The following is a 22,900-nucleotide window of genomic DNA, read 5'->3' as shown; positions in this document are numbered from 1 at the left end:
ATACATGCAGACAAGCATGATAATTATTTATAATACCAATTATTTTTCTTCTTATGGGGAATTTAAAGTCACTAAATAAAAAAATATAAATAAAATTACTATGGAAATTCTATGTTGAAGGAATGACTACAGAATTAGTGGAGAAAAACAGATTTGTAAAAACTTCTTCCTTAGTCATCATTTCGGATTTTAGGGCATTTATTTTATTTGACCTATTTTTAAGCAAGCTGATGCAATAAGAATATTATTTTTAATTTTATAACAGAAAAATATTGATAACAATTTATATGTATGGTGTATAAAATAGTGTTTTGAGTTATTTTTTGTTGATAGGTCATCAAAATGTAGTGTCAGGTTGTGGTCCAGTGGTTAGTGTCGCAGACTCTTGAGTCAGAGTTTCTCGGTTTGAACCCACTCTACCACAATTTGATACCTATTTCTAATAATGAGCCGCTTAGGCTCACACTTAAAAAGAGTAATAATAATACGGATTTATGCATTCACCTCAATATAAAAACCCATTTTCAAATACAAATTTGTAAATATATATTATAAAAGTTTTAATGCACTCTCGATAAGTGAATAAACCTTACTAATATTCTTTTAGCAAATAAAACTTGGGTGAAGAAAAATAAACACTTGATGCTTTGGCTGTATGAAATTTTATAATACAATAAATATGAAAACTTAAAAGTGTCCCAAGTATGAATTTCTAGTAAATTTAAGTGATTTATTTTATGATTTAAAAAAAAATGTGACACTCAATTAAAATTAGAAGGAAAAAAATAGTTTAGCAACTAATAATTTCAGATTTTCAATCCAATCAGTAGTAAATATCATAAACTAAAGATCAATCAATACATTATTACTAGTTATCATATACATAATATGGTGTATATCCCATTAAAACCAAATACATATGTGAATACATTTCGGCATAATAACTAGGACAATGTGATGGATGAAATCATTAATTTATTAACAATAAAATACAGCAATCTCTAAGCAGCAGTTAAATAATGATATACAGTTAAGTATAGCTGCTGTTCTAGTAAAAAACTAAAAAGAATCACTGGAAAGAATAAAACAGAATAAATTTTTGATAACATATTCACGTTTATGGAATTCTCTCGCTATAAAAAAACCTATTCTGTCACAAAGACAACTTCTGTCTAAGCCTCAATTCGAAGATACTAAGTAAAATACGATTTGCATAACAATATATACCGAACAAGTCACATTTATCTAGAATTAAGTACATTCGCAAATTTATTTAAAAGGTTTAGCATATGGGACCCGTTGTCCGATCTGAGGTGTTCATCTAGCATATCCTTGAGGGACAAGAGATCTGGCAGATTCGCGCAATCTTTTACATTCAGCAGAGTGATGAAGATCTTGTCCCATATCACAGCCTTCATATACCTGCACAAATAATATAAGCTAAGTATGGTAAATTGTTAATAGAAAATAAATACGATGACAATATAAGACATCCCTTATCGCCTGTAGGGTTTATGTTCGGCTGACAAAAAAACTATGGGTATAGAAGCAAATGTAATGCAACAGAGGAAATATAAAAATAGCCAGTCGTTTCTGAACATTGTTGGTGTAGATGTTAATACATTGTTTGTGGGAAACGCTTCAAAGTGTCTTTTACATACTGTTGGAAGAGAGCGGGAGATGCTTAAAAGCTTTTAATTTGGTTACTTTTAGTAGAGCGCGAGAGACGCCAAAAAACATTGTACAGATGGGAATTGTGTTTGCAGTTACTTGTGATTAGTACACTGAGGGTCGGGCGGCAGACTGTCTAATTATAATTAGACTATTGTAACTAAGAGTATAATTAGGGTTCGGGTTGATGAAAAAAACCCTCGCAAACAATGTGTTAAACTGTCATTTAGAAAGATGGTAATAACAAAGTTTATCATACCTGGGCCATTTTTTCTCAACATTCCACTGGCCGCCACAGTCGAAAATCTGCATGTATTTTCCCATCAGCACAAGGAATATGGTCCCAGCCAAGCAATACAAGTCTGTCTGGTACGTCCAGGGCTTTCCTTCTCTCATCTCAGTGCACGTGAATCCATCGGTAGAAATTACCTATAAATGTTTATCATTTGAATTTGAAATAAAGCCCTGGTATTTTATGCATAAAAAAAATAGAAAAGAAAAGTTTTCAATGAGAACATAATGAAATGCCGGCTTAGAAATATTAGGCAAAATATAGTTAGGTGAAATAAAAAATTAAATAATGGGACTCAAGGGATGAAAGAATATTTTTTTCATGTAAGTACAACTCTTAGCTAACCTAGCACTTGTGCTAACCTCGCACCCTAAATGACCTTAGAGAAGATCATCCCTACCATAATTTGCACCTTAAAAAGACCAAAGTTTAACTCTCCAAGTTTCAATCGGTTTCTTAGTTGTTTTTTTATACTCGGATACATCACGATACATTTTATTGTACCTCTGCTTACTACAGAAATTAATTTGTGACTACTCTGCCACTGTTGAGATTGAACACATACAAAATATAGGAATAGTGCAGGACCCCCCTCCCCAGCAACCCAGAGACCACACATCTTAGTTCAGTCGCAGGCACCACTCAACCAAAGTCATAAATCACCGGTGTAGAGTGATCCCAAGACCCTAAACCTGTGAAGCTCATATAACTCTGATATATTAACTTTTCTATAGCAAACCTATGTACCAAACTGAAACAAATTAATTTTGAGCCAGCACAGTGTCACAATACAATTCTACTGCGTTATATATTCAAATTAGCGAAAGACCAGATTTTTTAACAAATTAGATTTTTGGTTTACCTTTCTGAAGGTGGTTCCTTCTGGATACAAAGACATATCTATTCCACACCCTAAGTCGATAAGCTGCAAGGATGGATGTCTCGAATCAGTCTGTGGTCTGTAATGTAGAGGATGAAACCATTAGATACAGTTAGCTTTAAAGTATCCAAGATAGCCTTAAAGAACCTGAAAGATCTAGTTTTACTTACATTGTCATTAGTAAGAAATTATCCGGTTTAATATCAGCGTGGATTATTTCAGCTTTATGTAAATAGTGCACAATGGAGATCATCTCACTGGCCATCAGCATAACAATCAGTTCATTGATACATTTAGATGTGGCAGCCTTTATTTTATTGGTCACATCCAGCAGTGATCCATATTTAGATAATTCAGAAACAAAAATGCTGGCATTATCACCCAAGTATGCCTTATTTATGTCCATGTAACCCAAGAGCTGAAAAAAAACATAAAAATCTCCATAATATATCCGATTAAAAAAAGAGCTTTTTAATATCATCTGAAGCTGAAATTAAAAAATACCAACCATAGATGGATTAGTAACCCTCGCTTGTATCTCTTTACAAATATAATACTCCCAAGGGTTTCCGGGCTTTTGATATTTTAACGCAACGGGCTTATTGCTTCCCATATCCAATCCTCGATATACATATCCAAATGTACCTTTCCCGAGCTGTTTTTCAATAGAGTAACGATCCATCCCCCCCAGTACGACGGAAGGGCTCGCCTGAATTTTAGGAACGTGTCTCATTTCAATGTATCCTTCGATGTGATTTTTGTTGGGGAATTTTACATACTGAAGTAAGGAATTATTCAGCTCGCTGTTGAATGGATCAATCACTTTCGGGAACACCACATTGGCCGGCCTGGGAATGTCTTGCGTAGCTAATGTGGCATTGGAGCAATTAGACTTGAAGGTCATATTCTGGCAATCCATGGAATTCTCACTGTCTACATCCATTTGGTAATTATTGTCCGTATTCATGGATTGCACAGACTGGCGAGAAGACAGACGGCTGTCTTTACTAGCGGAATCCCTGCTATCTTCAGATTGAATTTCGGATCTGTGTTCGAAATCTAGCTGTCGTTTGGATTGATCTTTTTGCTTATCGGTTATACTTTGGTTATAAATACTGTTTTTATTGTTGGCTGGAGTTCGCACGGACAAATTTTCCCTGGATATTTCCGAGGCGGTAGAATCTGTAGCGGGTGGAACTTGACCTTGTTCGGGACTAGAAACATACAGATTCTTGTGCATCTTCTGAGATATATTAGGGCTGTTGGTAAACTTTGGCGTATTAGCATTGTCTTTCGGCTCGTTGCGAGCGGATATGAAATTTAAAAACTGATTTGAAAATCCAGGATTGGCAGCCGGAGACGCCGCCGAGGGGGCAGCGGGAGGGGCGGCTTTGGGAGTGACGTGGGGCACTTCGTGCCTCACGCTTCTCAACTTGGAGGTGGGGCTTTGGTACGGAGGTTTGTGCACTTGAGGAGTGGCGGGGAGTACTTGCATAGATATAATCTGCGGAGGCTTCTGAGACGGGGACTGATTATATTGGCTCTGATTATTGCGATGATTAGTGTAGGGCGTCGTCTGCGAGATGACGGACTGTTGGGGATGGTAAGCGGAATTATTGAGAGAAGCGTGAGAGTTATTAGGATAGTCGTGATGCATCTGATTGGACATATTGCTAACGGCATACTGCTGCTGAGGTGTATTATTAATACTAGGGGTTTGAACATTTTTATAGTGATAAGGGTTCTGCTGCTGGGTTTGATTGTTTTGATAACTATTATACATATTTGCAGTTAGCTGTTGTTTGGGTTGATCATGATAGGAATTATTTTGCATCGGGTAAGACTGACTGGTCGGATAGCTCTGGGAGTGATTAGCGTTCCCGTAGTCAGTGGGATGCTGGACATTGTAGTGAGATCTGTCAGCGCTCTGGTTGTGGTAGGGCTGGTTTTGGTAGGGAGTCTGCGGGGTGTGGGTCTGGTAGGAGTGAGGGGGGCTCTGGAAGGCGGGGACGTGAGGCGGACTCTGGAAACCGGCGGAAGGGTTGTGCGGGCTCGCATACACCCGCTGGTGGGATTGATTGGGATACATTTGCTGCGGGTTTTGGTAGCCGGGATGCGGACTGCCGTAGCCTTGTTGCGGGCTCGCGTAACCGTGCTGGGGACTGGTGAACCCGGGTTGTGGACTCGTGAACCCTTGCTGAGGGCTAGTGAATCCCTGCTGCGGACTAGCGAACCCTTGTTGCGGACTCGCGAACCCTTGCTGAGGCGAAGGAAACCCTTGTTGAGGGGAAGGGAATCCCTGTTGAGGGGAAGCGAACCCTTGTTGCGGAGAAGTGAATCCGGGTTGCGGACTGGGCATGCCATGTTGGGGACTCTGGAAGCCGGCTTGGACGTGCTGATGACCGGAGTAGGCCGCGTGGTAGGCGGGTTGGGTAGCCTGATATCCCGGCTGGTAGTTGGGTTGATACGCCCCCTGGGAGGGGTACATCCCGTTAGCCGGAGCGCCCATCATTTGCTGATTTTGGTAACCACGGGGCACATTTCTCTGGGCGGCGTACCCGTTGTAATTATTACTAGTCTTATGATACTGATGATCTATGGTGTGATACTGTTGAGGCATTTGCGCGTTATTGTGGGAAGCCTGTTGCGGGGTGGGATGGTTTCTGTTGGCGGGGGTCTTGTGTTGGGCGGGGGTGCTCTGCCTCGGGTAGTCGGGGAGGCGCTGTCCCGAGCTGTCCAGAGCCGAGTTGTGGTGAGACTTCTCGCTGATGACCCCGAGGGACGGGCAACTCTCCCTGGTGTACCCGAACATGGTATTCCGCATGGTCTGATAGCTTCCGGAGGAACCGGAAGACCCCGATCTGTTAAAATAACAATATTTGGGATATATTGCGCAAAGGGGGTAATCTCTAAACCTATTCATGTATCACCAAATACTTATTTTACCTTATAATTCTTTTAGCTCTTTTTAAAGATCAAATATCTTTGATTTACATATCTAATTTTAATTTAGTTTGATTCCCGCCAATTGCAAAATGAATTTGAGAAAAAAGAATTTCAATATCACCGGACATTTGTAATGTATTTTATGTATATAACTTCGCATCCTTACTATCGGAATAATAATAATAAACCACTGCAGTCCACACCTTAAAATAGAGGCTTATTAGTTTAATCCATTTAAAAAATATATATGAATTGCGGTACATTAATGAATTTGAATCATATTACTATTTTATTTATAAATTTTAGGATATGATTTTATAAATATATAATTTATATGTAAAGAGTTTATTTAGAAAAAAAACAAAGCCTACTTATTTTGTGAGCCGGGAAGGGGATAATCATTTGTTTTTTAATGTGCCTATGATGAATCATTCTTATTGGCTAATTGAAAAAGGAAGAAATGATAACAGGATTCTATATTGACTTATTATTGGACTGATGTCTATCAGTCTCCAAGGTTAAATTTTACAAATTAGGCTTTGAATTTACTTCTCATCCACTCTATTTTCCAGACTTGACCCAATATGACTTAAAAATACTTTATTTTTCGAATGAGGATGTCATCACCACCATCAATGTGTAGTGCTTTATTCAAAACTTTTTGAATGTGATAGAAAATTTAATTGAATGAACAGCTTTCAATCAAAACTATGTTTTAAAAAAAATCAAATATCAACAATTTTTTACTATACTTATTAATCGCCTCGTGTGTATTGCAGAGACATAAATAAATGTATTATGTACAAAGCTAGAATTACATACATTTTTATCATGTAAATTTAAATTAGGTGATTATTATTATTTAAAGAAGTTTTACTGTACTTTAAAAAGAATTCTTTCCATTTTAGAATTATTAAACCTCCACCAAGAACTGTTTTTTAAATTTGTGTTGTGATTTTTAATTGGCTTTGTGATTTTGTTGGCGCTGTCACATTAGAAGGGGAAAATATCACATAAGTGCTGGCAGACACAAAACGTAATTTGTTGCTAGAAGTCATTGGAGAAATTACAAAAAAAACAACATCAAAAGACGAATCATCCTTCATTATGACAATGTTAACGTTCACACAGCTGCAGCAAGCACTGGCCAACAGCCAAAATTATGATCATTAAAAAGAATGAGAAAACAGTTTGGGAAGTCTTCGAATCTGCTGACAATTTCTTGAGAAATCAAAGAATTAAAAAGTGCAATCTGGCCGTTCATGAACTTCCGAGGACATATCAATAATTAGGTTGTGTTATGTCTCTGAAGATCTAGTTTTTGCATGGAAAGAAGGTATGAGAACAAGGGTAACGCATCTATGCTTGCTGATTATTAATGGGTTAAATCGCATAGTAAAAAAAGCTGAAAAAGGCTTAAGTTCCATACAAATATATATATATATCTTAAATAAAAGAGCTAATAAAAAAGTAAGGTCATATTCGATTTCTCAACCCTTCTTTAGGTTGACTTTCAATGCCGGAATAAAATCTGCTTTATTGCTGAACAGTGCTTTTGTTTTTGCTGACTGATTATTTCCTTGAGGTAATTTTGATAATGAAATCAACACACTAGAGACAGGGAATGCGGAATCTTCCTGATTGGTAAACTTTATAGTGTAGGTTTTTCCATAACGAAATATTATTTATTCATTTTCTAATGATCTATATGAGTTATTGTAAGAAAAGTTTATTAAAACTTCCGAAAGTTCAACCAAGTATTTCATGTGTTTCATGTACACAGAAACATATTGTGATTTTTTTTATTGTTAATATTTACATTCAATCTATAAGATTTTAGAGCATAATTTGCCAACTCGCATTTAAAATACTATTTCAGTTTTTTTAATAATCAAAGTTTTTTTTAGCGACTTTTTGATTTTGATTAAAATTCTTATTTCAAATTTATAAAATCTATTGTCTTAATTTTTTTGTTGGCGAAAGAAATAGTTATAGGAGATATTTTGGAATAATTTTTACCGGCTTTAATGCGCTAATGACTTCTTCCTATCAACTCTTTATTTTCTTCTTAGATTTCCCAAATATTTGCGGCATTCCGGCTTTAAGCATTCTGGCTTTTTGTAGTTGAAATTCAAATCTTCCACTGGGATGAATTTGAATGTTCCTTGCGGAGTATTTTGTAGTGGAATATAGAACCTATATTTAACTTTACCTGATTGACATAAGTTTTTGCCAAAGTGTTCTGCCATATGAGTTCATATTGTGTAAATTTTCTTGTCAACAACCAAATATCAAATTCAGCACCATTTTACAAGCTGATTTTTTTTTCAAAGTAGATTCTCTGTAGTATGACGCTTTTCAAAGCCAGCATGCTATGTAGTAAGTTGCTTAGCAAGTCATTAATTTTCACATAACATGTCAATATTTATAAAACTATATAATTTTTGTACATAGGTTTTCTCGGGTATTTATGCAGAAAAACCTGCCCTATATGGTTAGTTTTTCTAGATCATGTTAATTACAACAGAGTGATTCGTTAACGTAGATAAAGCAAGTAATCCAACACCCACTGGTGCTGGCCCTAAATTGCATTGAACTATTATATTTACTACTTTATCCAATTTCCATAAATCAAACTGTATTTTGTAAAAATTCATATTGAAGTCCTAAAGAAGAATCAAGCAGCCATTCATCCATATAAAAATAAAATAATAAATAATTGTTCACCATAAAAATTGCACCAATCATGATCAATAAGATTATCAATGTTTCCAAGAATGTTGTTCACTGAAGTGATTGACATTTACGATTGACAGAAAATTATGATTTAAAAGTCAATCTTTATCCCTAGAATCCTCCATTATATTATATGTATATGGTGACAAAGCAGCTATCACATTATATTTGTTTTATGGAGGGTTACAACTTATCTTAAAATCTCATGTTCGTAATCATGAATATTGTGCTGGTCTGGTAAGATATATGTAATAGAAACGCAAACTCCAGTGGTGATTTATTTATCTAAAATAATGTCAATCACGAAAAGTAATTGAAAATCTTTTATAGATAGTCTCCTGGCGCCATATGTTTTGGATTCTCACAGCCATTCGGAAGAGAATATAATTTTTTTGAGTATATGCTAATATCGTTTATCATTGCCTGTAGCTACAAAGCGACCCAATAAAGATTACTGTGTACATACATACATTCTTCTCTCCAAATATTGTCAACTCATGCAGAACTATTTCAACGGCACAGAAGGAAATTTACAGAGGAGGCCATCAAACTTTCAAAAGTGAATCTGAATTTCTTCTCTAAAGTTCTCTGAAGCATTTAGGAATATTTCTTTTGAATAGCTATTTATGTATTTGAGTTAAGAACTTTCTGCACATCAAAATCAGTAGCATAAAGGAATAAAAACTAATAATAAATTTCCTTGCATGCGACTGAGGATAGTTCTCCAATTGGGGTGATGATATCCTTATGTTAATATTTCAAAATAATTTTTTGATCTAATAGCTCCGTACAATGTCCCATCAGAAAAAGCGGTAGCTCTAAAACTAAAGGATATTTTAGTGATAGTGAAATCTTTTTACCAAGCCATCTACCACGCACACCACTAACAGGATAAAAATAAAACTCAAATATGATAAAAGTAAAAAAACTATAATTACAAAAAGAATCATTGTAAAATAGAGGTCAAATTGAGTAAATGAAAAAAGTATAAAAGTAAAAATCAACCAAATTACGAAATGGTATGTCTAAGATAAATAAAAAAAAGTGAATTGGAATGGTAGGTGCAGGTTTATCCAAGTTATTTGTATTTGACGAACCTGTGCTCTCTGGTAGTTTCCATTATGGTCGAGAGTCCGTTATTGTCGACGGCGTTATTGTCCGGGAGGGTCGAGCAGACGTCGCCGTCTTTCCCGTGCTTGGCGGAGATGCCGTTCTGTTGGCATGCGTTGCCCGGCCCCTCGGAAGGTCCCGCGTCGTCCAAGCTGAACTTCTTGATGTTGGGGGTCTTGTTGTAGTCGAGGTAGTAGGGCTTCTTGAACTGGTTGGCCTGGTTCCCGTAAGGGGTGCTCGAACCCGCCACGTTGAAATTGAACATCTGCGTGGAACACGTTTCGTCAAAGTTGGGCGCCTTTTGCTGGCACTGAAAATATAACATCAGTTGATTAGACAGCATTCTACACCCAGAGTCGGACACAATGTATTATTAGGTGGTTAGAGTTAAGCTGTTTACCCCATTTTACCCTAACTTTCCATTCAACTTCACATACCATATTTTGTATTTTATATTGAATACCTACGCACATGTTATGCTCATGTGAGATTTTTGTATATTTTTAAAGTATTTAGAAACTAATGTCTGTATAGGAATAATGAGAAGATAAAAGTAAAAATAAACAAAACAATATGTAATATAATTAGGAATTTTTGTACACATTGTTGTGCCATACTGAGCACAGAGGAGGTAACTGGCATTTCTAGGCTTAGACATCGTTAGAAATGTACAAAATTTAAAAATATTATACATTTTCACCCATTTCATATCAAATAAGTATTACCTTCAAAACATCACTACGCATCAGTTTGTATATAAAAAATGGATGAAATAAATATTTTTCGAATGTCAGTCTCGTCAATTTTTTTTTTTAAACATTAAAAACGAATAAGAAAAGTTAAATAACCCCTCTTCACTTAGTATGAGATTTTTATTTTTATTTTTATTTAATATAGTTACATTTTTATGTACAACATAATACAATTTCAAAATATTTATACATATGGCCAACTTATAGTTTTAGATTCGCTGTGCCTCTCCAATAAAGAGACTGAGCTCTTGTGCTTGGAGACGGACTTAAACTCAAGGTTTAATGTTTTATATAATTAATGGTATAATAGTCTTTTTTATATATTTTTTTTTTTTCAAGATTTATATGTAATGGGATTGTATTAAATAAGCCGATGATGTGAACTTACAGGGGCGGCAACAGCATTGTCAGGCATGTAGGCGTAGTCTTGGCCCTGGTCCATGTTGTTGGCGTTGCTTTGTGCCTTGGCACTCTTGCCGAGAGCAGCTGCCATCGTCATGGAGTGGTCCATGTGGATCTTGAAGTTCTGGCCCTCGAACTGTGGGATTATCGGTGTCGTCACTAGAGAGTCATTCGAGAGCACTGCAACAACACACATTTTGATAAATAATAAAATATAATCTAATAAATTTATATAATAAATTTGACAACGAAAAAACCTTTTTTTTGTGAAGAATTTCCTTCATACTAGTAAAAACTTTGTTAATTTAAAATTGGTTCTTTTCAAAAAAAAATTTATATCATGTTGTTAACATTACAAAAGCAGCGAATGATGAAGTTAATTTAAATGTAAGTCTATTCGTTTTATTTTCGGATAAAATGTGAGCAAAAATTTTTTTTTTCAAATTTTAAATTATCGAAAGTTTTATATAGCAACATCTTTGGAAGGACAGAATTAGTTTTATGAATTATGGTTTGAGAAAGCATTTGCATAGCAGTAACCCTTTATTTAAATAAATGTAAGATCCTAACCAGATTATTTTACATACGGGGAGACGCATGAAAACATGCTTTAAAATATTTATGCAGCTTATAATTTGATCACTTATTTTATTTACATTTTCATCATTTCACAACGTACCTAAGTGGAGAAACCCAGATTTATGAACAAGGATTTAGAGACACTAATATTCTTAAATTCTCACCTGGATTAGCAAACACATTGTCAATTTCTCTATTTGCTTCTCTAGTATGCACAGTCATAGAGTCTTCGTGCACATTGGCCAACAGGCTCCTATTGAAGTCCGCGTAAATACTCTTCTTGGGCGGTGGGTAATTTGTACTGCCGGCGGCAACATCATTGTATTCACCCGGCGTTTCGTTAATAATCATATTATCCATTTTGGCCGCGTTGTCGTACTGTTGAGGTTTGCTCATGTCGATATATTCCACGATATAGCCTTCATTCTGTTCCAAAACAACCGACTGATGGGGGTCTTCGGCGTTGAGGATAGAATTAGACTGGGCGATTATGTTCTCCAAGTTGAATTCAGAACTGACAGGCACCGAATGCGGGTCGTTTAGGGGATAGTCGTTTTCTTCTTTTATCTGCAGGTCGTTTGTCTCCATGACTCGGGCTTGAGAGGCGGCAGTGTATGGGCCCTGGCCGTTGCAGTTGTACTTGTTTTCGTTGATCTCGGAAGCGATGGCGCAGTTGGCCAGAGTTTGCAGAGCGCTCGTGTTGTTGAGCATTGACCTATCGGATGTTTCCATCCGTCTCAGGTGGGATTGATCTTGGTACGGCTCCGAAACGGCTTTTTGTAGCTTTTTATACGCGCCGGAAGATTTATAGGCGGCTATATATCTGCGGGCGCGGATTTCTTCCAAACTGAATTCCATTAATGAATCATTTATTTCTTTGTAAACCTGAAAGAAAAATGCACATCGTAAGTTTCGTAGTGAGTCAGATGAATTAAAAATGAATCCTGCCTTCGTAGTGTAATGATCAGCACGCTCGGCTACCGTACTGGAGGTCCCGTGTTCGATTCCGAGGGGGGGGATCAAATAAATACAAGTGATTTTTCACTGAAATATTTATTCAATATTACCCTGTTATCTGAAGCTGCCCGCCCAGCAATAAGTTCTTATAAATTAAACTGTATCAGATGAGTGATTTGTTTTTTTGCATTATTTTTTTGCTAACAAAAAATGTCAACAGATATCACTACGAATCCTTTATTTGAAAAAAAGGCCTTAAAATTATAAGCTAAACACAACAATTTGATCATACTTTTTCAGGACTAATATTGTTTGGGCAATAAGGTTTTCACAAATTACTATAGGTTAATGTAATTTTGATAATATCCCATAACACTGTTTTTTTTATTATTTAATAATGATTATTATCCTTTGATAAATGATCGGAAAAAATATAAAAATAAAATTCTATTGTATTTCCGAATAAGATTATCGTATGAACTTTACTAAAATGAATTAATACATACCTCCTTCTTATTATATTGAGGTATTTTTGTAAAATCAGGCGGATCAGGAACCCAAATTGGAGCTTTAAAGTCAGAGAAGTCTTCTATGCAGTAAGGAACAAAATTTGCTGACAAAATCAGACCGTCATCCTCGTAGGCTGAAAAAATCACAAAATAAGTATTACAATCTACACACCAATTCATCATTAAAAACTGAATAGTGATAAAAATACCAACAAATTATAACAGTAAATATTTTTTTGTTCTTTAAAATAAATATGTGGGCTGAATGTGTAACACGAGGTGAATATTTTAAAAGGGACTCAGACATGTAACTTCTAAATAAAGTAAATATTGTTTTATGACGTCAGTCTACGTATTAATTGAACTTCTTCAAACCCCTCATTTGCGCCCAATGGTGCATAGGGCACTTCATCATATAAATGCAGTGTTATCTTGGTCATGACCACATGAAGGAAAGGTGATTAAATAATAAAAATTAAAATAATATAAAAATTACAGTGAAAAAAACACTTTTATTTATTTGACCCCCCCCTGGGAATCGAACCCGGGACCTCCAGAACGGTAGCCGAGCGTGCTGACCATTACACTACGGAGGCGGACAAAATATAGGTCCCGCCATTCCAGGGCACGACATATATTTATAGGACGTATTCATACATCCTACCTGTACCTGATATTGTTTACGTTTGGCGTATTTATACGTCCCGCCCGGTTAACAGGTTAATGAAGAGATATAAGTTTTACTAAATAATTTTTATAAAGAGGAAGACCGAGAAAAACATGGCACGATCAGGAATGCCAAATACTTGAAAGTGTTCAGTTTAGGAGTCGTAACAATCGGCGGGTATGTATGAGGAGATGCATGAACGTGGAGGAGGCGAAGACAGAGACAGAAGACAGAGTGGTGTGGCGTTCTATTCTCTCCGCCTACCCCTGCGGAGGCGCGGCGTGATGGTTAGTTAGTTTTATAATTTTTACTTTGGTGTATAAGTGAGTAAATGGAATATTGAGATAAAGAGCGCTCACGGGTGAAGGAGAGCGGCGCCACCGGCAGCTTGCTGGCCGTGCCGAGTTTGCCGCTCTTGCTGGCGGGGTTGGTCCACATGCCCACCTCCCTCTGGTTCTCCTCGGCGGTGCAGGACTGCAGGATGGAGTGCACGGGGCCCCCGGCCACGCTCTCCGCCGGGGGGATGTAGGACGCCCCCACCGACGAGGGCCCCGGCTTGTCCTGAAGCGCCATAAACTCATTTATTATCCGCAACATTTTGAGAGTATCCAAATACCGGGTTTCTCCTCTAAGGAGTTATTTTTACATTTTGACATATAAACAAAGAAGAAGAAGAATATGGATGTCTGGCTATTTACAGGGCCTATGACCTGTCATAGGTTTTATATAAGTGTAACATTCACCATTCGACCTATGATTAATAACTTTCTTCCTCGTCAAACCCTTATTCACACCTGATGGTGCATAGGGTACGGCACCATATAGACGCAGTGTCATTTAGCCTACATTTGAACTGATGATGGAATGATTATTCCGAAACCGGTAGACTCAAAGTAATGTTTTTTTAAAGTGGTATTACACAAAATGAACCATTAATGATAAGACGAGTGTTATCTTGATCGTTAACACATGAAAAAAAGGTATTCAGCCATCTGCTTCAGGTACCAGTACAGGGCAATATTGAATAAATATTGCAGTAAAAATCACTTATATTTATTTGACCCCCCCCGTAAGAAATATAAAAAACTATTATAATATTAGTTCTTCTTCTTCTTCTAACCCTTATCCGCACCCAGTGGTGCATAGGGCACTGCATCATATATAAGCAGTGTTATCTTGATCGTTAAATATACGAAGGAAAGGTGATCAGCCCTCCGCTTCAGGTACCAGTCCAGGGTCATATTAAATAAATATTAGACTGAAAAATCATCAATATTTATTTTGACCTTCTTGGGAATCGAACCCGGGACCTCCAGCATGGTAGCCAAGCGTGGTGATCATTCCGCTATGGAGACGGACATATGAATTACCTGGTGAATATCCACCATTATGTTGCTGCGGTGTTGGCTATGAGCGGGGTTGTGCTGTTGCCTCACAACTCCCGGCGCGATGCTCCTGATGTTGTCTCCCGTCCGCTGGGAGGGAACCACGGCGATGTTGCGTCTCTTCACGGTGCGTAGTGAAGTCAGGGCTTGCCTCGTCTCGGCCAGGGCGGATGCGGCTTTCCGTTTGGTAGGAGAGTCATTGTGTAACGTTCGTTGGGCAAACCACAATTGAAAATTCCTGAAAGATGAAATACCTTTTTGTGTGAAATAAAGGGCGATTTGCAGTTTTTCCGTGTTTGATAACTAAGCGGGCACGGTATTAATATAAATTAATAAATAATTGGCAAGTGTACGGGGAAATTTGCGGTGAATAAAATAATTGGCAAATTTCCTACAATCTTCTATCGTGAACAAGTATACAGGCAAATTTGATGTAAATAAAATAATTGGCGAATGTTTTACAATGTTTTATCGTAAACAAGCGTGCAGGCAAATAAAATGGAGAATGTATTACGATGTTTTATCGTGAAGAAGTGTGCAGGCAAATTTGCAGTGAATAAAATAATTGGCAAATGTCCTACAATGTTTTATTGTGAAAAAGTATACAGGAAAACTTACTGTAAATAAAAATAATTGGCGAATGTTTTACAATGTTTTATTGTGAACAAGTGTGCAGGCAAATAAAATGGAGAATGTATTATGATGTTTTATCGTGAAGAAGTGTGCAGGCAAATAATATAATTGGAGAATGTATTACAATGTTTTATCGTCAACAAGTGTGCAAGCTAATAATTTTATTTCCGAAAGTATTACAATGTTTTATTACGAATAAGTGTGCAAGCAAATTTGCAGTGAATAAAATAATTGGCTTAAGTATTACAATGTTATATTGTAAACAAGTGTGCATCAGCGTGTAACACGTGTTAGCTATAAATACTAAAAGTAGAGAAAAACGGCGGGACTTAGATTAGCGGAAATTAGAATACATTCGGCGGGTAAGACGATGTAAACTGACAAAGCATTTTGTCATAGTATCAGAATATCAGAAGTCACATATCAGAATAGATTTCCTGTATTTTTAGGCAGGGTGAAAATATTGAACAGCACTTACATATGCGCTTGCTCCAATTCATCCATTGGCTGAGCATTGGCCTGGAGTCCCAGGTTATACACCTGATCAGCCTTCTTGTAGTCCGTAGCCTCCTCACAGTAGCAAGCCCACGCTCTATACAACTCTGAACACGTCGTACCGACACCTTTGTTATATAGAAGTTGGTACAATTCTAAAGGGTTGTTATGATAATCGATCTGAAATTTTAATAAAACAATGCTTAAAGCGCAGCTCCATAAGCAAACATGATTAATTTTAGCTTGCGCTCAAGTGAGTTCCTCAAATGCTACTGTAGACGATGAGTGTGGAATCTTTTGCGGTTTTAAATTTGTAGAAGAAAAAACAAATAAAATTTCTTAAAGGATCAGTGGATATTTTTCATGATAATATTACTGAAATGATAACCTTTAATAACTATGAAATTGGGTTATTCTTCTACAATAATGCCATTTAGATTGCTCAGTTGCTGGATGTAAAATTATTTCTATCATTATTCTAATAAATATTTAACTCATATAACAATTTTTGAGTGGTGTTTTTTAACGCCTGTGGACCGCTGGCATCGGGATTTGATACTTGTGTACATATAGTTTAGATTTTAACGAAGAGATAGGTATATAATATTTATTAAAAAAAAACATTTTCTGACTTTGAAATGAGGCCGGCGCAGAAGGTAAAGATACCTTTCCCTTCTTTAAACATCAATTGACCGAACGGGTAGAAATATCTTTCTCGTTTTAGTGTGTTAATAACCATAGGACAAATGTGTCCACTGTGCGACTATCGTGGATAAGTTAGAGTTTAGAAATCATTTTTTGATGGTCAAACGCATGATCGAGTGCAACAACTACTATAGTCTCGTCTTTTAACCACCCTACACATACGAACGTACATGATACGCGCGGTTTTTCTTCACCGTTCCGCGCTAACCCGTATGACCTACGCGCACGAGAAAAGATATCTGTTAATATTTAATGCGTACCGGATACACTGACAAATTTTTGTCAGGTTTCATACCTGACAATGTTTTGTGACAGCAAACGTTGTGATTTTTTTGCTTGCTTATAAAAAATATGCCTGAAAATAACCCGAAGGTAGGGTGGTTAAAAACAAATGAAGTTACATAACGTTTGTTTTTCCCACAAAATACATTCTTTTTAACGTATTTATTAACATCCTTTAAATAACTAAAAATTCGATATACAGGAAAAAGGCATTATTGTGAGCCCAATCTGAAAAGAATTTTCAAGTCAAACCACAACTCTGTCACTTTAAAAAGCATTTTATAATTTTTAACGTTTCTTGAAATTTCACTTTAAATTACACACATATATTGAAAACAAGGACAACATTAGTTATTTGTGGATATCTCAAACAGAACTATTCGACAAAAGCTGCAGTTTATAATGCACAATGTGCGAAACGGGTGAGATGTAGGAACAGAAATACTAACGTATTTAATCCATAGACGCACAAATCGCCTATCTTGCGTGTAGCGTGAGTCATTCTCAAATTCTGTTAGGCACGTTTTTAATGCTTTATCTATACTGCCTTCGTGCCCGTGCTTAGGGAAACTCTGCTCCAGCCACTGAATGTAAGTAAACCAAACATCTAAGGGGTCAGGTCCTACGTAGTTCTGTATATTAGCTTCGTGTTCCCTGAAATGAACAAATTTAAAAACATTTACACTGTTCATATATTTTGTAAGAGTAAGGTAAACAAACCAAAAGTAAAAACAGTTTAGGATCTGTCAGAAAGTTGCTTCATGACTTCATGTCATAGAATATGTTACTAAGAGTAAATAGTTGAACAATTATGTAAGGTTCGAATTCTCAGATGATAAAATGAAACGCTAGTACAAAAAATATTCAGAAAATAGAGGAAAAGGTGGGAAAAATATCAAAACATTGGAGTCACCACCCTTCCATTACAGCGCTGAAGTTATGAATATACTTACGCTTTTTGCAATATTAACTGTTTTTGAGCATCGCCGTCTGATTGTGCTTGTAATGCAGTGGTAAGTTGTAAAACATTTCTGCCTCCTCTGAGAGGCTGAATGTTTTCTTTACTTTTGTCAAAATCCATTCTGAAATATCACCATAGAAAGCTGACAGCTAGGAACGTACACATACTATATTGTCAATCAGAAACGAATTGGCATTTTCGATCGAAACTCGACAAAACCTTGAATACAGAATCAAAACATTATCCGGCATAAAATTATCTCACTAAACGGCTTTACGCGCAATGGATCGCTAATAGAAAAACGGTTGCAGTCGAAATGGACATTTCGAACAAAAAGGAAGTTCAAATCACAGAGCAAAAAACATTGCTAGCTGTAAGAAAAAGTTTTTCCCAAACTCGATTGCATTTTGACGAGTTTTTAGCCTTATTGCACACGGTAGTTTTCGGAATTCTGAAATTACAATTTAAAATTAGGAATAGGTAGGTATATATGATATTTTTAATCAAGTAGTTAAATAAACATACCTTCAAAAGCATGCTCAAATCAATTACTCCAACACACATGTAATTTACTAGCAAGCTTTCTGCCAGTGTTACAAAAAAAAACAAGTGGTCTTTTGCGCCGACCTGAATAAAATTATTTTGCTTGCAATGCAATATTTTTATTGTTTTCAGTCACAGTTGAGTTGTTTATGTTGGTTATTTGATATGTATTATTTATTGCTTTATTGTTTTTATACAGGGACGATCGCTGATTCCAGAGACGTTCATTGGTTCGATATAAAATTAAAAATTAAAAATTTGGAACGAAGTTGTATTAAAAAATCTACTGCGAACTTAATTGATACTAGCATGCTCATAAGCAAACTTGTTCAGAAATATTAAAAACACGATCTTTCCACGCATGCTTATTTCTAGCTAACTACGTACAAACATGTATGTGTAGCAATTAAAACACAAATAATACAAAAATAAAATATGTTCGACATTTTTTTACACTCTCTTAAAAAAAATTATTGTTGAAACACCTGTTTTTAAATTTGATCTTCAGCGCGACGAAAATATCTATTGGATTTTAGGTAACTAAATGAATGCAACGCTAAACAAGTAAATGATTTTTTTTTCATTATTTTTATGACGTGCGTACAAGTTCGTTTTTCGTTTCTTTTTAAGTGTTTTTGTAACTTTGATTTTTGTAATACCATAACTTTAACCCTTCCCTTACGGTGTTTCGTATTTTTTCCGCGTGCACCGGTGCACCGGTGACGTATTTTGTACATCATATGAAAATGTGGTTTAAAAACGGGTAAAATGTGAATATGCATAAATTTTGCTTTTATTGAATAAAATTGAAGTTAAAATGTAATAATTTTGTAATATTAGCTCTGGTAATTATTTGACAACGAGAAAAAAAAACATCGCAAGTAGCCGCAATAGCTAGCGTAGCGACACGACAGCCGCGTAAGGCGATTTGCGCACTACTGGTGCAGTTAACGCGTTACGACATGGGCGTATAATGATATGAGTAACGTTTGTGTATTAGTAATTTTATTCACTATTTTTTCACAAATTATTTATTTCCGTCGCTGCAAATGAATAACTTTATATTATAATACTTTTATGGTATACATAATTATACCACGGAGGAATACAAACATTTTGAGGCCATATGAAATATTTACAACATTTTGAGTGTGTCCAAATACTTGTTCACAAAAATCTGGATTATCTCCAATTACAGGAGTTATTTTCATATGAATTTTTGACATCTCATCAAAGATGAAGTTATATTGATATTCTCATTTAAATAGTCGAGTTGTAGTAAATACATATCCCCGGGAGGGGGAAGGTTAACTTCAGAATATCGATGAATAACTATTTGAAAATAAAAGCATAATATGAATCGAAATTTTTTGCAAGAAAGGAATTTGCATCCTAAAGAAATCCCTAACATACTGTCCAAAATGTATCTAATATTTTTGTAAATCATGACATCAGATCGTTTTTGCCCCTTTCGGTAGGTGAAAATAATCCATAGTGTTTTTTTTCTTATTTACTGTTTTTCGCTTTTGCAGGTTAGTTAAACTGCTTTTCACATTTTCATTATCGTTTTGATATTTTTCAATCCTTCGCGCGCTCTTTCTATGGTGGTGCGTGTGTATTTATTTGCCGAGATATAAAAATAGTTAGTCTGTGTTGCCGAGTTCATCGCATGCCTTACTGTCAAGATTTCATATTGTGATTTTTTTACTAATTTAAGGCAAGTAAATCAAATAAATATCATTTAAAAAAATTATGATCATTTACTGAAACGGCCAGTTACAACAGTTTTTAGATTGCACTTTCTGATTGATTGTTTAGATTCTGACTGATTGATTGTTGTTTATGTATAATATTAATTTTGTTTTTATTTTAGGTCACAATATGGATTTGGAAAGTATTACGTTTTGCCCATACAATGAATCTCACATAGTTCAAAGATCCAGGCTGCAAGCTCACATTATAAAGTGTGCGAAAAAACACAAAACTCTCGCAATTTGTGCTTACAACGCTACCCATAGAATGCGGAAGGAAGAAATGGTTAACCATTTGCATATTTGTGAATCCAAGCGTCAAATGATTCAACAATCATCAGTATCTGCTGATGATGTGGGAAAACCATGGGCAGGAGGTCATATAATGAAAATAGATACACGGAATGAAGATAAAATTATATCCAATGAATATTGGGACTAGTTTGATCGAGCGCCGCCATGGCTACTGATTTGAGCCTGCTCCAATGTTTTGTGTACTTTTCACATGACATTTGCATTTAAAGTCTGTAACTTTTTGTATATATAGAAAAACTGTGATTAGAGTAAACTTGAAACAGTTGAATGTCAAACAGTTAACCTGTTAGTTGAGAAAAGTGCATCAATAATATCATGCTTTATATAATAAAATAACTTTATTGTTGTTTTCACATTTATTTTATTTGACCGGGTTTTGTCGTTACCGACATCATGTCTGATGTCGGTAACGACAAAACCCGGTCAAATAAAATAAATGTGGAAAAATTATTTACTTATTATTTAGTACAAAATTATCTATAACTCTTATATCATTCTTATTGTAATACTGAATCAGAGTGTGCATTTTCAGAATTCCTTTTTTATGAATATATCTCAAAACCAGACATTTGTTGTACCGCCAGCGAAAGTAGAAAACTGAGATTTCATGTCGGAAAGGGATGCAAAATTCCTGTTCAAACTGTGCCAATCTATAAACTCTCTGTCAGCTGTATCCACAGGGTGTAAGGAAGGCCAACAGCGCCGAGAGGGTTAAGTCATGTACCTCGTCATTGTCGTGGAGTACCTGGGCACTGCGGTTGGAGTTGACTGGCAACACAGCTAGAGACAACAAGAAGACCAGAATTATCCCATGCCATCTGCTTGTCCTTTTGTTGCTCGCGGTATCCGAGTCTATGGATGGAGCGCTCAGCTCGCTGTACGGACTATACGAATGCTCGCATTGTAACGTCTTATGTTACGACGAAATGTCTCCAGTCAGTCCCTGCCATTAAAGTTAGGCTGTCATAATTTTAATAGCTGCCATAAGGAATTTTAAAATGCATCACGGTCTCGCTTGCGCTACATGATGCAATAGTAACTCGAACGCTTATGTTTGAGGGCAAGAGGGAAAAATATGTTTTTATTTAATTTTATTAAGTACATACTGTTGTTTATACCTCATGTGGATGATTTATTATTAATATGGTTTGCGTTTATGTATCTGTGATTGTAATAAAAAAAAAAATAAAAAAATTCTCAACAAAATATGTCTCTAAAATATAAACAAAGTGTGGATGCCCTGACAGAATTGAGATGGGTGGATCGGTTTAAGAAAGTGGAAAGAATTAAATGCTTTAATGAAAATATATGCTATAGAAATGTGCATTCTGTCAAGAGTACAAAATTTAATATTCCATAAAATGAAATTAATCCACTGAGTGGTAAATTAAATTATAGTTTTTGTTGATCAGCATGGGATGTTTTATTTTATTTGATTAAAATGGGAATATAGAAATCGGGCAATTATGTGACTTGTTATTGGCTGTTGTACCTGCAAAATATTATTGATTAAACCTTGAGATGTTAGTACCCAAATTGCTAAGGTTTAGTTGATAGGACTTGATTTGAACATACTTCAATTTATGTTTTTTAATTTTATTTTTATTATTTTAGCATTAAGTATTAGAATGAAAAAATTCATGCACCAAAAAGCATTTTAATAAAATTTTCCCTGAATTGTGTAGCTTGATCTTTTATAATATGGTAATGGTAAATAAAAATTGAGAATGACGGGTGACTTCTTTCTGCAGTATGAAATGCAACTTATTAAGCATTATTAGTTTTGAAAGGAGTGATGGGAACAGAAATTATTTCAAGCGCTGTGGCATAGTTGGGTAGAGTCTACTGCAAAACTGGTGTCGCAGGTTAGTTTCCCGCAAAGTGCAAAATAAATTCAAGAATGATTTATTCAATTGGTCTGAGTGTTTGTGATGAAATTTTCACATTTACCTTCCCTATCCTTACTGTCCTATCTGCCGAAAAGCTTCTAAATGTAGAGGTCTTGCGGGTTATTCCTCTTTAAAAAAACGTATTCATTGTTATAAGCTTGCACATTTTTTTCTCAACAGAGTATACTTTAATATTTTCTTAATGACCAATCTAGAAAGACCGATGTCATATAATTAAGGAAAAAGTATTGTAACAGATTTAAACCTCACAGCCTGGATTTTTGGTCACTAATTTATTATCCTTCTTTTCCTTTTTTTAAAATCTTTATATGCACTAAATGGTGCATGAATCAATGTATTGAATAAATGTAGTGTTAATTTAATCATTAATGACACGTAGGAAAGGTGATCAGTTTCGCTAGTTATAAGTTTATTAGTAG

General features: G+C 35.7%; 1 protein-coding gene across 1 annotated transcript; it reads right to left on the bottom strand.

The window, feature by feature from the left end:
• Window positions 1-955: 955 nt before the first annotated feature.
• On the bottom strand, window positions 956-18,313 carry LOC148312440 (uncharacterized). Its single transcript, XM_088277276.1, has 14 exons — window positions 17,955-18,313; window positions 17,451-17,655; window positions 15,998-16,194; window positions 14,872-15,124; window positions 13,861-14,062; window positions 12,832-12,968; window positions 11,533-12,253; window positions 10,776-10,969; window positions 9,623-9,945; window positions 3,352-5,704; window positions 3,014-3,261; window positions 2,826-2,922; window positions 1,931-2,100; window positions 956-1,422 (listed from the first exon to the last, which is right to left on the bottom strand). The coding sequence occupies exons 1-14, from the start codon at window positions 18,080-18,082 to the stop codon at window positions 1,242-1,244; spliced, it is 5,409 nt and encodes a 1,802-aa protein (XP_088133402.1). The 5' UTR covers window positions 18,083-18,313; the 3' UTR covers window positions 956-1,241.
• Between the last annotated feature and the right edge of the window lie 4,587 nt (window positions 18,314-22,900).

Source organism: Brachycentrus maculatus, unplaced genomic scaffold (assembly GCF_059751285.1).
Source record: "Brachycentrus maculatus isolate JH-2025_06_01 unplaced genomic scaffold, ASM5975128v1 h1tg000040l, whole genome shotgun sequence".
Classification (NCBI taxonomy): Eukaryota; Metazoa; Arthropoda; class Insecta; order Trichoptera; family Brachycentridae; genus Brachycentrus; species Brachycentrus maculatus.
This window is presented reverse-complemented; position numbering and strand designations above follow the sequence as displayed.

Coding starts and splice junctions, on each gene's coding strand:
- LOC148312440 (XM_088277276.1), bottom strand. CDS start 18,082: ATGGATTTTGACAAAAGTAAAGAAAACATTCAGCCTCTCAGAGGAGGC. Junction 5,705..9,622: donor GAAACTACCAGAGAGCACAG/GTTCGTCAAATA, acceptor TTATTTTAACAG/ATCGGGGTCTTCCGGTTCCT. Junction 3,262..3,351: donor GGGTTACTAATCCATCTATG/GTTGGTATTTTT, acceptor GTTTTTTTTCAG/CTCTTGGGTTACATGGACAT.